Consider the following 16,913-nt stretch of genomic DNA (forward strand, 5'->3'; position numbering starts at 1 on the left):
GACAATCAGGCTTGAGCATGAATAGGGCTTAGAACCAGCCAGGCCAGCTGCCTCTTTTAATAGTTGTTTTTTATGTGGTTTTTGAACTATAATTTTGAAATTAGGAGGCGTTACACCTCTATGGACCAATTTTTGAAACTGGAACTTGTTGATACTTTGCTATTTGATAGTAGTAGTCACTTTCTCTATGTACATACGTCCTAATTTTGTGAGTAAATCATGCATGTCTGTATTGTTGACTCTTTCAGTTTTTTGGGCTAGCTGACTGTGGAGCTAGAACAAGCAGTGACCTAAATATGAACTACTTGGGTTACCATATACACCTAAATTTCCCGCTGTGCTTCCTACTGGAAAGACAGATTGATTTTTACTGTTAGTATGTTTTGCTGATTTTATACTTAGGAGTCACCATAAGTGCAGACTTAGGTTTCTCAAGATCCTCCCTTCTTAAGTTCTAGTGTGCCTTTCTGATCCTTGAACATGTAAGAAATATAATCATTAAATTTCCACTCTCAAACGTTCAATGAAATAGTAGGTAGGAAAGCTCTTAAAGATGACTTGGCATTCACCATTCACAGGTCATGTTTCTAGTGGGGATTAAAAACTCAGCCATCCGCATGTAACAAGTTAGTTCCCAAAAAGCGGGTGATGCTTTTGAATGGGATGTGCATATAAGGTTATCAAATTTTCTTTTCATCAAATAGATGTCCTTCGACTAAACAGTTACAGCGTAGCAATCCCCTGGAGATGTTCTCAGCTTTGATTTTTGTCTGATTATTCATATAAGCAAACAAGGTAGACCAAGGTTAAGGACCCATATCCACAAATATGAAGTTCTGAGTTCCATACCAAACATCTTAATCCCTAACAAAAGAGGACCTAAATTCGTTTTAAAATCATGGAATTTCGGCACAATGCCCTTCCCTTCAGTTATTATTATGAGCCATAAAAAAATGCAACTTGTAAATTGTAAAGCTTGAAAAGCTAAAAACCCACCTGGATAATTGTTGCTTCTGGGATTCGCAAAGGGCTGCAAAGATTGAAGCGATTTCACGGGGCCCCATAGCTTCCTATAATGGGAAGTCTGATTCAATGAAAACCACAGCCTTAATATTCCAATTCAAATAAAAGCAGACAAATACTTTAAAGTAGAGTAAAATTTCAATTCCAATGATTTTGCATTTAAAATGAAAAGACCTGATTTTTTGCCCTGGGAACAAACTCCTCGTTCTCGACCACAGGGCGCCAGTTAAAAATTGTCAAGATGCCTGTTTTGTACTGAACAAGATCTGTGGTGGAGGACCTCGCTAACAAAAGATGTGTGACCAGAGAAGCCAGAGATAATAACAGACCAACAAGGGCTGCCCACTTAATCTTGGACTTAAAAATCATTATTTCTCGGACTGTATTTAACTATCACAAACTATACAGCAGATTATCGGATAAATGCTAAATCCTTCTCCTCACCTAATACATTGCTACCAACAGGCCAAATAATTTAAACTCACCCTATCCAAGTCTGTCTTTGCCTCCCAGATCGAACTGCCGTTGAAGTCCAACCCTGCTGTCCATATGCGGAACAGGTGAATCGGCTTTGGAGTTAAAAGATGCATATAAATGTGAAGGGAATTTGATCAGCGGATCTGAGGCAAAGGACAATGAAACAACTAAAAAACAAGATCCCGCTATTTCACAAGCAACATGCTAATTTCGGTAGTGGCCAAATACGATTAAAATAGGTCAAACGTGAGAAACCCAACTCTCTGTCCACACAATCCCATCGAGGAAAGGTTGTTCTGTAGCTATACGAAAAATGGTAAAGAAATTTTGGGAATCATGTTTACACATATGGGCGTTCAATCTTCTTTTTCTAGAATCTGGAGCCCAACTTTAGGCCCAAGGCTGGCGCTCTGTCTGTACTTTGTCATGTTGCATTCATTCCCACCAAGTGACCTTTGTTTAGAAATTTGCATGAGATTATGAGAAGAAAATCCACAAGAGTACAAATTCTATTTTAAAAAATATATAGTGCTCGACACCAGATCTTTACTTCCACATCGAAGCCTGTTCTTCTCCAATCGAGTAGGAGTAAATTCCTTGAAACCAAAGATTTTCACCCCCCTTTCACATGGAACTGGATCTATGAAGGCATGTTAGTGGGTAAATTTTGAAACTCCAAAATTCCAAGGTTGGACCCATTTTCTTTTATAGGTGATCAGGGTTAGAAAGTTTTTTAAGCACCTTTAAAAGAAAACAGTCCTACGAGAGGACATGTGTCAAGACAAACTGACTCTTTATTTAAGGACTTGTGCCCATAATGGCTCCCTTGAGCATGAGGCTTTTAGGGAACAAAGCCTTGTTAGTTATTATATCAAATAGGCTTTTAGGTCTTAAATAGAAATTCTGTTCCATGAGGCTAAGTTACTCACATTCAACATGTGTTTTTTTGAGAACATTTGCAAGTACAGTTTATGGGTGAGTTGGGGGCGTTGCAAGGTGTGTAGTCGAGGGAAATTTCCTTTTCAACTTATATTTATATTTATAGATTAAAATTAATTCCCATTTGTGATGGGGAAATTGTTAGGGATTTATAAGGTGGGATACTTTAAAATAGTTAAAAATTTGTTAGATTAACAAGATTTGCAGTTCAAATTGGGGAACCTCTGTTCTCAAGATAATCTCTAAATTCAATTTTTTGTGGGAATTATATTCTCATGCTCTGATTGACCATCAAGGTCATTGGCTTTATTTTCCTCTTCCAACAAACAATGCCTCGTCTCAAGAGTCCATGGGTTTTAAATTTTTCAATGAAGGTCTTTAGCACCATTTTTGCTCGATGATTGGGTAAGCTTCATCAACTCTGCTCTTTGTTCGAAGCTTCAGCTGCAGTTCTCCCTTTTGTGCTTGGTTCGAAATCGAGAGAACAACTATTTTTGGATAATGGTCGGGGAAGGTTTTGGAGCTGCACGAGTTTTTTGGTTATCGTGCATTGCTTGTTGTTCCTGTCAATGCTTCTCATTTGATCTATCTCGAAGTTTCGCCATGCGTGCCCCGGTTTTGAAAGATTTTTTGAAAATTTGATCTTGGGTCTATTGTAAAGGTATTTCATTTGGCCCATTTTCTTTCGGATTGGCACTCTGCAATTGTGTTTGGCTAGTAGTTCGACTAGTAGCTATAATTTTAGCAATTGACCTTCTAATCTTGTAATAGAAATCCAGCTATATGATGTTTTGCTATGCCCTGTGTACTGTCTTCTCTAGGTTTTTTGTCATCCTTTTTGTTATTGGATGGCTCCTCAGATTAGATGTCTTGTCTAGTTGGAATCTAAGATTAGCGGGTGTTATTTCCCCTCAATTGTTTTCTCTTATGTAAACTTATTGTTATAATATTAATATATTATAAACCTTGGTCTTTTGTTTAAAAAAAATTTTAAAAATAAAATAAAAAAGATTTTAAAAAATAAATGTAAAAAAATGTTGATCTCATTCAAATTTGTTATATTTGTAATTTTTTGAAAGGTGAAGTTTCTAAATGAAATTAGAGTATATATAAATTTTGAAAAGAATAAAAAGACTAGAAAGGAGTGCTTAAAGGTCAAAAGTTTATTTCATGATCTATGTTTGGTTACAAATATAGTGAGGTAGATCAAAATATAAATATCAAAAGAACAAAGAAGGTTGTAGATTTACAAACAATAAAAAATTTAAAACTCAAAAAGAAACAAACTAAAATAGGTAAACAATTTTTTGACACAGTTCAAGCTTGTAGGTACTACACAATCAAATTGGACCTAGTAAATGATAATAAGCTTTTCATTATTTTAACTTTTATTTTGATGTTATTATTTTAATCAGTAAATTAAAAAATATGTCACTGAAACTATATTGCTTAAAATGTTTCTAGTAGAGAATTGTGAATTTTTTTTGTATCAATGTTTCGGATTAAACTCTATGATCTCGCATTAGAAAGAGGAAAGCAATATAGATGTAATTATTGTTAGAAACTTGAGTTATTGCGTTGTCATTAATGTCAACTTGTCTTGTGTTATCATTGATGTCAACTTATTTAGTGTTGCAAATGAGTTGTTGCGTTATGTTGACATTAATGTCAACTTGTGTTTTCATTAATGTCACTATATGTTGCAAATGGTCTAAAAAAGTATAGTTTGACGTTGTTGAGTGGTCTAGTAATGACATAAGCTTGAGGTGTTTCCGGAAGGTTGGTGTAATCGAAGGTTCAATATGTAGGAAACAATATTTATGCAGGAAAGAGTATTTAATGTCCCAGTTGCATTCTTTCGGTATGTGAAGATTATGGAGTGCAGTTTTGGATATAATGTTTATGATCTATGTATATTGTATTGTCACGTTTTTAGGTTCTGTGTTACTCAAATATTGAGTTAGTTGTTTTTGTTTCTGACATGAAATGTCTATCAGAACTGGTTCGGAGAATGCTCGGTGGTTCTCTGATATGTGGTGTTCGTTGTTGTGGCTTGGAGGACATGTTTATTTGATTTGTGCAGTGTTTTAGTTCAATTTTCTAGTGATGGTTTGACCTAGAAATGAAGTTATGATGTTCTAAGTCCAGTGTTGTCAGTTAGTCTAGATTCCGGCTAATTGAGGTGACGTGTTCTATCTAGATCATGTCTTTTTGGTCCAGACATATTTTGGTGATTAAGTTATGGGTAAAAGCACAAAGTTGTGTCACACTTTTATAAAGGAAATGGCCAATGTTGATTCATCTTTTAAAATTGAATCAATAGAAAGTGAAATATATGTTTTGAATTTTGAAATAATGTAAACTAATAAAATGTATATATTTTTGTGTATTTAATAATTATAATTTTTAAAAAATTTAAAAAATTATTTGACTATACTTTCTTATAAAGTAAACACTGTAATTTAGTTGTTGATAAAATATTGAAATTGAAGTTACATGAGGCGTCACACTTTATATAGTAAATTTTAACTTTTTTTCTTCAATTTTTTTGTGTATATTGATACTTAAAACTTTAGTGCAAAAATATATTTTTAACTATATACATATACATATACATAAATTTTAAAAGTTGCATGTACTCCAATATAACTCTTTCCATTTGGTGTCACCTTAAATTTTTTATGTATATTGATAACTTGAAACTTTAGTGCAAAAAAATATTTTTAACTATATATGTGTGTGTGTGTGTGTGTGTGTGTGTGTGTGTGTGTGTGTGTGTGTGTGTGTGTGTGTGTGCACACACATACATATATGTATATGTATATGTATATTATATACATAAAATATATGTATACATGTATATGTGTGTGTGTGTGTGTGTGTGTGTGTGTGTGTGTGTGTGTGTGTGTGTGTGTACACACACACACACACACACACATATATATACACATACATATACATATATACACATGTGTGTATGTGTGTGTGTGTGTGTGTGTGTATTTCAATAAAAAAATTAAGTTGCATGTACTGAAATATAACTCTGTCTATTTGGCGTCACCTTTTTTCTTAATTATTTATCCAAATTAGAAAAGAATTATATCATCTTGACATAGACTCTTTTCTCTAGTGCATTTATTTGTTTCAAAAATTTTAAATAAAGTTTAGTATTTTTCCTTTACAAGATAATCAATCTTATGTTGATGACCTACTTTCAATAAACATAAAATATAAAATACTAAAAGAGATATATATATTGGAAAATTCACTTATAGATCTATAAAAGAGCATTTTTACATTTCAAAAAAAAAAAAATTATAAGAATAGGAGTTGTTGAAACTTCGAGTTTTTCAAAAAAAGAAAAAATTGGTAATTAGACCCAAAGTGGTATAAAATATACCTTTAGTAGACAATTCCAATTGGAAAAGTCGTGGCCCATATATAAGATAGCTATAATGAATCTATATAGATCATATGTTTGACTAAAAATAATTTTTAGTTAGAATTACTTAAAACCACTTGTGCTGAAAAGTTGGCTTGAAATTGTTGGCATTTTGGCATTAAGTTGTCATTGATGTCAACCGGTAAGAAAGAAGGGGTGACCGATATGATGGCAATTCACATGAGAGTGAGCAGACAGAAGGAAGGCTTACCGATAAGGCATAAACCGGGATGAATATTGTGTGCATATTAACATGTTGAGTAACAACCGGTAGAGCAATAAACCAATCTGGAGGTTGGTTGCCTGCTTTTGATGAAGAGGCAGACTGTTAAAGTTATCACAAACCACTGGAGGTGAAAATATATTATCGGTGTAGTGTGCACTGCTGGTTAGCAGAAGAAGAAGGTCTCATCAGTAAAGAGATGTATCGGTATGAGTTTGTTGAATGATCAAGTATGAACCGACTATGTGTCGGTGAGCTAAGTCATTGACCATTGTGATGCCATGTGGAGCTGAGGTGGCAAATATGCAGAGGTCAGTGAAGCCTCTATCAACATGGTTGTTGAAACAGCTAGTCGACATTAATGAAACAACCACAAATCATGGGATTGTAAGTGGCTGATGCGGCTCGAGGAAGAAGGAATGACAAAGGAAGATCAAGGAATAGTTGGTGCTTGGATCAATGCAAAGGAAATCAGATTGCAAGAAGACCTCGAAAAGGAAACAGTTGAGCGCTTTATGAGTTGACAGATTTCAAGGTAGGAAATCTTGTACATGATTGCTATCCTTAGCAAGTATGCATCAGATAATGGAAAACATGTACAGATGCATCCCTGAAGTACAGGTGATTGATCCAAGACAGACTGGATCGGATCTCATGAAGATTGTGTCGGGTAAAGGAAACCCTAAGCACTCAGTGTTTGAATGCATTCTTGGCAGGAAACCATGGTGATAAATATATGAGCTCAAGACAGAGCAAGATGATGTTGTAGAGAAGAAAAAGAGAGAAGAGAGATTAAGTGCAGAGAAGAACCTGATAACTTAATGATGAACGAATAATACCAAACCAGTACTAAGAGGGGGGGGTGAATCAGTACAGGCAAAAATACAGTCCAAAACCGATTTGACAGCAAACACTTCAAATGACTGGCAGATAGTGACACCGGTTTGAAACAGAGTGCAACCGGTAAAGCTAAGAATGTCTAAGACAAGCATTAACTGGTTACTCACTTAGCTTTTCACTCAACTCGAGACTATACTACCATTTCACCCTTATGCATGAACAGGTAATCTATCATCAGATCATAATAATAGATAGTTCAACATGTTTTATTGACACGCATAAAACACAGAACCATCATATGCTTGACACACAATAGCAAAGCATCACAAGATAAAAGCATCACACATGACAGACATATTTTTCATGTGGAAACCCAACTGGGAAAAACCACGGTGGGGATGAATACCCACAAGCTGTTTTTGAACTCTTTAGAAGTCCGCTCTATTAGGAGCCTTGTCTAGTTAGAGACATTACAAAAGGTTCTGCTAGGAACCGATCCTGTTAGAGATCACTCGGTTAAGGGATGGCTACAATACCCAATTAAGGGTTAAACCCTGTTAAAGGTTATCTTGTTAGAGGATTTCAAGAACTCAATAGCTAAAGGATTCCGAACTCAGTAGCTCTGAGTTACCCTGTTAAAGGATTTTCAGCAAGCCGATTAAGGCTACCCTATTAAGGGATTTTCCAACTGTTGAGGTGGTTAGAGATCAACAGGTATTACAATGATCTGGTAATAGCACTCAATGTCAATGTAGATCCACTTAGGCTCCTCTTCACCTTCTGCACTTACACTCTTCAGGTATCACTTATCTCCTTTTGGTCTGGCAAGAATCATGTATCCGTTCTCTTGGATACACACACACAACTTTTTCCAACAACCTCAGAAAGAGACACAACATCGACTTTATAGGAAAATAGATAAGTTGGTAGCATAAACCCTAAACCCTAAACCTGTTAGGTTAAGGAATTCAAACGGTTCAATCCTGACCATTGAGCACACTGCATTAAATGCAGTAGATCTTGATCCACACTCAAGACATTCTCCATCATCCATTTCCACCGATTTTATGGCGGCTGATAACCCATCACATGTTATCACCATTTTACAGACTTCGCACATTCCCGAGGTAGATAGGAACAATCTCCCTCATGCAAGATCCTTCACGCAATGCTAACTCATCACACAATATCATCGGTTGAGCCACACAGGCTTGAAGCACATCAAACGGAAACCCTAAAGTTGAGACTACCAACCGGTAGTCATACAATACTTCCATATGTCGGTTCCCATTACTATATGTCGGTTCATCATGAACAAGCACACCGCTTCACTTTGGCACAAATGTCGGTTCACAGTGTTATACCGGTTTGGCACAAATGTCGGTTCACGGTGTTATACCGGTTCTTCATCATATTGACATCAATGACAACATACAGTGTCATTATGTCCTCATATCGGTTCACATAATGCCAACAATCTCCCCCTTTGGCATTGATGGCAATATACAAAGATATATCTCCGCTTCACATCTTCTCCCCCAATTTCTGCAGATATCTTCTCCCCCTTTGACAACAATGCCAAAGTGGAGGCACAAGCTACCCTGTTCCATTATGTTGCTCCCCCCAAGGAGTAGCATCCTTCAACACATCAATCCAAAATAAATTTGACTATGCAATACCTAACTGATGTGGAGCATATGCTTTTAGTTCACCTCCTGAAGGGGCAGTACCCCTAATTCACCTCTTAAGTATATGAATGTAGTCTTTGGGAGAGGCTTGGTGAATATGTCTGCTAACTGCTCTTTACTGGAAACATGCTCCAGTGCAATCTCTTTAGTCTGAACATTTTCCCTTAAGAAATGATACTTAAGCTCAAAGTGCTTGGTTCTAGAATGTAAAACCGGATTCTTGGAGATATTAATTGCACTAGTGTTGTCACAAAATATACTTACTGGTTTAGATACAGGAATTTTGAAGCCATTCAATACATGCTTCATCCAAATTGTTTGAGTGCAGTTCATGAAAGCTGCAACATACCTCGCTTCCGCTGTAGACTGAGAGATACAACTCTGCTTTTTACTCATCCATGAGACCAGTCTACCACCAAGGAAGAATGCACCACTGGTTGTGCTCTTCCGGTCATCTACATTACCAGCCCAATCAGCATCTGTGAACACTTTCATGTTAAAATCATTATTGTATGGATACCATAACCCATAGTCAATAGTTCCTTTCAGATACCTAAGAATTCGCTTGACTGCAACCAAGTGGGATTCTCTTGGACTTTTCTAGAATCTTGCAGTAATGCCAACTGCATGTGCAATATCCGGTCTGCTATGCACTACATAATGCAACTTACCAATCATTGACCGGTATTCCTTCTCATCAGCCAATGCTGAGTCATCCTCTTTGGATAGTTTACAACCGGTCACCATCGGTGTACCAACCGGTTTGCTATCTTCCATGCCAAAGGTCTTCAACACCTCTTTGACATACTTGGACTAAGTGATAAAGATTCCATCCTTCATCTGTTGGATCTGCAGTCCAATGAAGAACTTAATCTCCCCCATGAGTGACATCTCAAACTCTTTCTTCATCTCATCTGCAAATTCATGACTCATCTTGTCATCTCCACCAAAGATAATGTCATCAACAAATACCTCACAGATCAGGATCTGATCTCCTTCAGACTTCAAGTAGATATTGTTGTCTTCACTTGTTCTCTCAAATCCAATCTTCACAAGATGGGAATGCAGGCGTTCATACCATGCTCTAGGTGCCTGTTTTAGACCATATAAGGCTTTATGTAGCCTACACACCATGTCACTGTCTTCAGATAGGGCAAACCCATCTGGTTGCTCTGTATACACCTCCTCTTCAAGTACACCATTTAGGAATGCAGATTTTACATCCATTTGATATACTTTGAAGCCTTTAAAAGCTACATATGCAAGAAGCATATGAACTCCTTCCAATCTGGCTACAGGAGCAAAGGTTTCTCCATACTCTTCTCCTTCTTCTTGAGCATATCCTTTGCATACCAATCTGACTTTGTTTCTAATCACTGTGCCATCCTCATTCAACTTATTTCTGAAGACCCATTTGGTACCAATGACATTTTTATGCTCCGGTCTGGGTACCAAAGACCATGTACCATTTTTCTCTATCTGGTCAAGTTCTTCTTCCATTGCCTTGATCCAGTTTTCATCTTTATGTGCCTCTTTAAATGATTTAGGCTCAAATTCAAAGATCATACATGAGTTTTCTCTGACCTTTCTTCTTGTAAGGATTCTGGCATCCTTATCTCCTATGATCTTATTAGGATCATGATTCAGCTTGACATACCGAGGAATGGTCTTGATAGATTCCTCTTGCTTTTCTTCTTCATCCTCATCTCCATCAGTATCAGCATCTACATCTGTCGGTGTAGGAACACTATTACTGGTACTCGGTTGACTGACAACTGGTTCCTAGAAGGTTGCAACCGGTTCATTTACCACTTGCTCACTGCCGGTTTCCTCAGTTTTCTTAGAGGTTTCATCAACTCTTACATTGATGCTTTCCATAATTCTCTAAGTCCTATTGTTGAAACACTTGAGAGCTTTGCTCTTGGTGGAATATCCAAGGAATATTCCCTCATCACATTTCGCATCAAATTTGCTCTGGTGTTCACTCCTCTTGATGTAACATTTGCTACCAAACACTCTAAAGTAGCTAACCATAGGTGTCTTACCGGTCCAATACTCATAAGGTGTTTTCTCCTTACCTTTCTTGATGAGTACCCGGTTCATTGTGTAGACTGCAGTGCTCACCGCTTCTCTCCAAAAGGTGTGAGCTACCTTTCCTTGAATCAACATGGTTCTAGCTGCTTCAACCACAGTCCGGTTATTCCTCTTTGCTAGGCCATTCTGCTGTGGAGTCTGGGGGCAGACAATTGCCTCTTGATGCCATGTTCTTCACAGTACTTGTTGAATTCACCGGAAGTGAATTCCCCTCCTTGATCAGTTCTCAGGCACTTGATCCTTTTACCGCTTTCCTTCTCCACTAAAGCTCTGAAAGCTTTGAACTTTACAAAGGCTTCAAACTTGTCTTTCAAGAATGTGACCCACATCATTCTTGAGCAGTCGTCAGTGAGAATCATGAAGTACCTATCACCCTGCACACTTCTAGTTTTCATGGGACCACACAAATCAGTATGCACAAGATCAAGCAAGTTGTCAGCAGTGAAAAATTTACCTTTAAAGGTTGAGGAAGACATTTTCCCCAATTGACACTCTCTGCACAAGGTATTATCCGGTTTGCTTAGCACCGACAAGCCTCTAACTGCCTTGATCTTACTAGCCTTTACAATGTTATCAAAGTTTACATGGCAGAGTCTCCTATGCCATATCCAGCTATCATCAAATTTAGCCATAAGACATGTACTTATATTTGCATTCAGATGAAATAGGTTACATTTGGTCTGCATGTCGGTGGCCACCAATTCACCATTCTTTCCTTTGATTCTGCAAATTCCATTCTTGAATTTCAAAGTGAGGCCACTGTCATTCAGCTAGGCAACACTCAAAAGGTTGTATCTGAGACCATCAACCCAATACACATTGTCAGCACTACTCTTTCCATTCAGAGAGATGGACCCTCTGCCTTTGACCATGCATGGTGCATCATTGCCAAAGCGAACCACACCACCATCATACTCCTCCAAGGATAGAAACTTGCTCCGGTCACCAGTCATATGGTGAGAAAAACCACTGTTAATGATCCACTCATTAGAATTATCAAACCGGGAGACAAGAGCCTTCTTATCTAACACATCTTCTTTGACAGCAACAAACACAATATCTTCATTTTCTTCATCCTCTGATTCTTCATCTGTGACACCTTCATCAACTGCCACAAAACAGTTTCTCCGGTTTCCTCCTTTGAATTTCTTGAACCTTTCCGGTTTGTCCTTGTTGTCGCCATTAGGACAATTTACAGCAATATGTCCTATCCGATTGCAAGAAAAGCATTTCAAAGGTAGCTTACCTTTGTATTTGTCGGTTCTTTTAGGAAGTTTCCTAGCAAGGAGAGCTTCAAATGCCATCAAAATCTCCTCACCATCCATTTCTCTACTTTGTCTTGGTTCACCACTAGTGCTAGCTTCTTTTCCTTTTCTGGATGGTATATCAGAAGCTTTAAAAGCTGATTTAGTCTTTTGAACACTGCCGTCAAAACTATTTAGCTCATAGGTTGTCAAATTTGCTATGATGGAGTCTAAGGATACCTTAGTCTTGTCTATTGATCTCAGCTCCTGAATAACAGCAACCCTTATTGCATAGACCGATAATAGGGATCTCAGGACTTTGCTTACAACAATGGCATCTTCTATTTTACCACCTGCACTCTTGATATCTCCAACAACGGTTTTGATCCTTATTTCATACTGTTGAATGGTCTCACCTTCAACCATCTGCATATCTTCAAACTTCCCTCTAAGGCTTTCTTCCTTAGCCTGTTTTACATGCTCATCACCGCCATAGATATTTTCAAGAGTGTCTCATACCTCTTTGGGATTTACCTTATCCTGAACATCAATAAACTCAATGTCAGATAAACTACTGATTAGGGCTTCCATGACTTGCCCATTCTCCTGCATCTCTCTCTTTTGGTCATCGGTAAGGGTACCGATAGGAGCAACATAGACGGTCACAACATAGCTCCAGTGTTGAGCACCCAGGCTTCTGATGAATATCTTCATTCTGTCTTTCCATTTACTGAAATTTTCTCTATTAAACTTTGGACCTTCCCTCTTCATCATTAGATTGGGATCTTTACCTCAAGCGGTTCAGCTTATAGCACAGAGGACCTGGAGAATGCTCTGATACCAATTGATAACTTAATGATGAATGAATAGTACCAAACCGGTACTAAGAGGGGGGGGTGAATCAGTACAGGCAAAAATACAGTCCAAAACCGGTTTGACAATAGACACTTCAAATGACTGGCAGACAGTGACACCAGTTTGAAACAGAGTGCAACTGGTAAAGCTAAGAATGTCTAAGACAAGCATTAACCGGTTACTCACTTAGCTTTTCACTCAACTCGAGACTATGCTACCATTTCACCCTTATGCATGAACAGGTAATCTATCATCAGATCATAATAACAGCTAGTTCAACATGTTTAATTGACATGCATAAAACACAGAACCATCATATGCTTGACACACAATAGCAAAGCATCACAAGACAAAAGCATCACACATGACACACATATTTTTCACGTGGAAACCCAACTGGGAAAAACCACGATGGGGATGAATACCCACAAGCTGTTTTTGAACTCTTTAGAAGTCCGCTCTATTAGGAGCCTTGTCCAGTTAGAGACATTACAAAAGGTTCTGCTAGGAACCGATCCTGTTAGAGATCACCCGGTTAAGGGATGGCTACAATACCCGGTTAAGGGTTAAACCTTGTTAAAGGTTACCTTGTTAGAGGATTTCAAGAACTCAATAGCCAAAGGATTCCAAACTCAGTAGCTCTGAGTTACCCTGTTAAAGGATTTTTAGCAAGCTGGTTAAGGCTACCCTGTTAAGGGATTTTCCAACTGTTGAGGTGGTTAGAGATCAACAGGTATTACAATGATCTGGTAACAACACTCAATGCCAATGCAGATCCACTTAGGCTCCTCTTCACCTTCTGCACTTACACTCTGCAAGTATCACTTCTCTCCTTTTGGTCTGGCAAGAATCACGTATCCCTTCTCTTGGATACACACACGCAACTTTTGCCAATGACCTCAGAAAGAGACACAACATCGACTTTATAGGAAAACAGATAAGTTGGTAGCATAAACCCTAAACCCTAAACCTGTTAGGTTAAGGAATTCAAACGGTTCAATCCTTACCGTTGATCACACTGCATTAAATGCAATAGATCTTGATCCACACTCAAGACATTCTCCATCATCCATTTCCACCGATTTTATGGCAGCTGATAACCCATCACATTTTATCACCGTTTTACAAACTTCACACATTTCCGAGGTAGATAGGAACAATCTCCCTCATGTAAGATCCTTCACGCAATGCTAACTCATCACACAATATCATCGGTCGAGCCACACAGGCTTGAAGCACATCAACCAGAAACCCTAAAGTTGATACTACCAACCAGTAGTCATACAATACTTCCATATGTCGGTTCCCATAACTATATGTCGGGTCATCATGAACAAGCACACCGCTTCACTTTGGCACAAATGTCGGTTCACAGTGTTATACCGGTTTGACACAAATGCCCGTTCACAATGTTATATCGGTTCTTCATCATATTGACATCAATGACAACATACAGTGTCATTATGTCCTCATACCGGTTCACATAATGCCAATAGAACCTTGGCCTTGGAATTTATTCTAAGAAAGTTGCAAAGAAAGTGAGCAAGCAAACCGGTGAGAAGGGTTAACTGGCAGTGATTGAGTACCAGTATAATTGTAGTTCAATAGTCAAGCAAAGCCGGCAAGGTGTAGTAGAGTAAGGCATCAGCCAAGTATGACACAGTGTGTGGTGGGACTGTGAGAGAGAAAGAGTGATAATAGAGACCAAGAATTAGAGAAAGTAATCTCACAACCGGTAGTGTGAGATTCAATGGAGAAGAAAAGATAGTCCACCAGCAGTAAGATATTTGATCAAGAGTTGCAGAATTCATTTGCAACAAGAAGCCTTAACTATATCTAAATTGTATTTCAATATACATCGCCAAGTTGGAGCTTGGTGCAGGGGTTGGTGCTCCTTGGGTTGGTGCCCTAAATCTTTGCAATCCAATATTTTACCTATGAGGCTGGATTGGAGCAGTAGTCTCCAGCAGCTTTTCTCACCGAGGTTTTTCCCATATTGGGTTTTCCTTGTACATCTGGTGTTGTGAGTTGCATTTGTGTGATTAATCTCTTTGCCATTCCTTTCTGCTTTACCAGTTTGATTGTTTAGTGATTAAGTTAATATCAAGTATTTTGAAGTTGCTTTGAATGGTCAAAAAGTTTAGGAACCACTGATTCACCCCCCTCTCAGTGGTACTCTATGTTCAACAATTGGTATCAGAGCCTAGGTTCTTGGCTATATTTAAACCTTGGGTAGATTATGGACTTTGAACACAATGACAAGAAATGAGTCTGCTTCCTCAAAAGCCCCCATGTTTGATGGATCCAACTATGCCTTCTGGAGCAGAAGAATGAAGACCTATATTTCCTCCCTGGGTTTTGATGTGTGGATGTCTGTCAAGAATAGGTATGTTGTTCCTAGTATTCCTCCCACTGATTCGGATGCCAAAAGGGAGTATGAGAACAATGCAAAGGCCAAGCATGTTATCTTGAGTGGGTTGTCTGATAATGAGTTTGTCAAAGTCATGCACTGTGTTTTAGCAAAGGATACTTGGGATAAATTGCAGAGGTTGTTTGAAGGAGATACAAAAGTCAAAGAGGCCAAGCTGCAAGCACTGAGGGGCCAACTTGAAAGCATCAAGATGAAAGATGATGAAAAGATTGCAAACTATCTTCACAAATTTGATGAAATTGTGAACACCATCAAAGGACTTGGAGAAGAGATTGCGGATGAGATTCTTGTCAAGAAGGTACTTAGATCTCTCACACCCAAGTATGATACTAAGGTGTCTGCCATAGAAGAAGCGAAGGATCTGAAGACTTTTACAATGGATGAGTTATTTGGCTCATTGACAGCCTATAAGATGAGAACAACCGGAAATACTTCCTTAAGGAAAGAAGCAACATTCAACATCACCAAAAAGGGGAAAGAAGCAGCTACCCATAAAGAATCCAGTGAAGATTCTGATGCAAAAGTAGCAAACTTTGTCAAGAAGCTCAAAAGAGGATCCGATCGGTATAAAGGAAAGTTGCCACTTAAATGTTTCAACAGTGGGAAGGTTGGACATTTTTCTGCAAATTGTCCCCACAAAGAGACCAGTGGAGATGAGTCAAGAGAGTTCAGAAAATCCACTGGCAAAGATAGAGAAAGAAACGACTACCAGCAAGGAAGGAGAGGCTATCAGAATCAGAACAACCTATATACTATTGAGGATGTTACAACAGATGAAGAAAATGCATCAGAAGATGATTACCATGAGAATGACATAAAAGTCAATCTCTTCATGGCACTTAGTGAACCAGTTGATGAAGATGAGGAAGAGAAGGATATTGAAGCTGAAGTGGATCTGGAAGGTGAATCTATTAGTGCTCTTGAGGAATTGAGTAAAACAAGAAGAGAACTCAAAAAGGTCAAGCTTGCTGCAGCAGATGAACAAGATCTCTTGAAGCAATCCATGGATGAGTCCAGTCAAGTTATATCTGACTTGAATTTGCAGCTGGAAGAAACTAAGAGGATATGTGAAGCTTCATCCTCTGATCTGACAAAGAAGGAAAAGGAGCATCAAGAGTTGGAAGCAGAAATAGTAAAGCTCAGAAAGGAGCTTGAAGAAAGTAAGGAAGAAATAAAAGTAAGGAGCAAATATGAAGGCATCACTAAGGCCTTAGACAAGATGTTGAGCAAACAGAAGCAATCAAAAGACACAGGTGGCTTAGGCTTTGAAGAAGGTCAAAGTTCAACCCACAAAGATAAATCCGGCAAAGAAATAAAGTTCACCTCTTCAATTGAAGGTGAAGAAAAGAAGACATTCACTGTAGGCAAGAATACCGATAAAAAGACATATGCAGATGCTGTTGGAAATCGCCACTCAAACCGGTATACAACAGTGAACTGGAGGCCACACTTCTTGTACCAACATGCAAATCCAAGGAGAAATACAATAGTTGATCATGAAGGATTCACCAGATTCAACAACATGAAGGGAAGCCCCTCAATGAGGTAGTCGCATTCAGGATCAAGGCAATCTAACCGGCATGTTTCAAACTTTCATGGTTACTATTACCAGTGTAACAAATTTGGGCATAAAATAGTTGATTGTAGATTAATCAAT

At 38.2% G+C, this 16,913-nt stretch overlaps 1 protein-coding gene across 1 annotated transcript in view; it reads right to left on the reverse strand.

The window, feature by feature from the left end:
• The window catches only part of LOC131051834 (protein EMBRYO SAC DEVELOPMENT ARREST 30), a 79,608-nt gene extending 77,262 nt beyond the window's left edge, over positions 1 to 2,346 (reverse strand). The window contains exons 1-2 of the mRNA XM_057986436.1: positions 1,198 to 2,346; positions 997 to 1,084 (exon numbers count right to left, since the gene is read on the reverse strand). Coding sequence (XP_057842419.1) covers positions 997 to 1,084; positions 1,198 to 1,392 — 283 coding nt within the window. The 5' untranslated portion in view covers positions 1,393 to 2,346. The remainder of the gene's footprint in view (positions 1 to 996; positions 1,085 to 1,197) is intronic.
• Positions 2,347 to 16,913: the final 14,567 nt, after the last annotated feature.

Source organism: Cryptomeria japonica, chromosome 6, assembly GCF_030272615.1.
Source record: "Cryptomeria japonica chromosome 6, Sugi_1.0, whole genome shotgun sequence".
In the NCBI taxonomy this organism is placed as follows: Eukaryota; Viridiplantae; Streptophyta; class Pinopsida; order Cupressales; family Cupressaceae; genus Cryptomeria; species Cryptomeria japonica.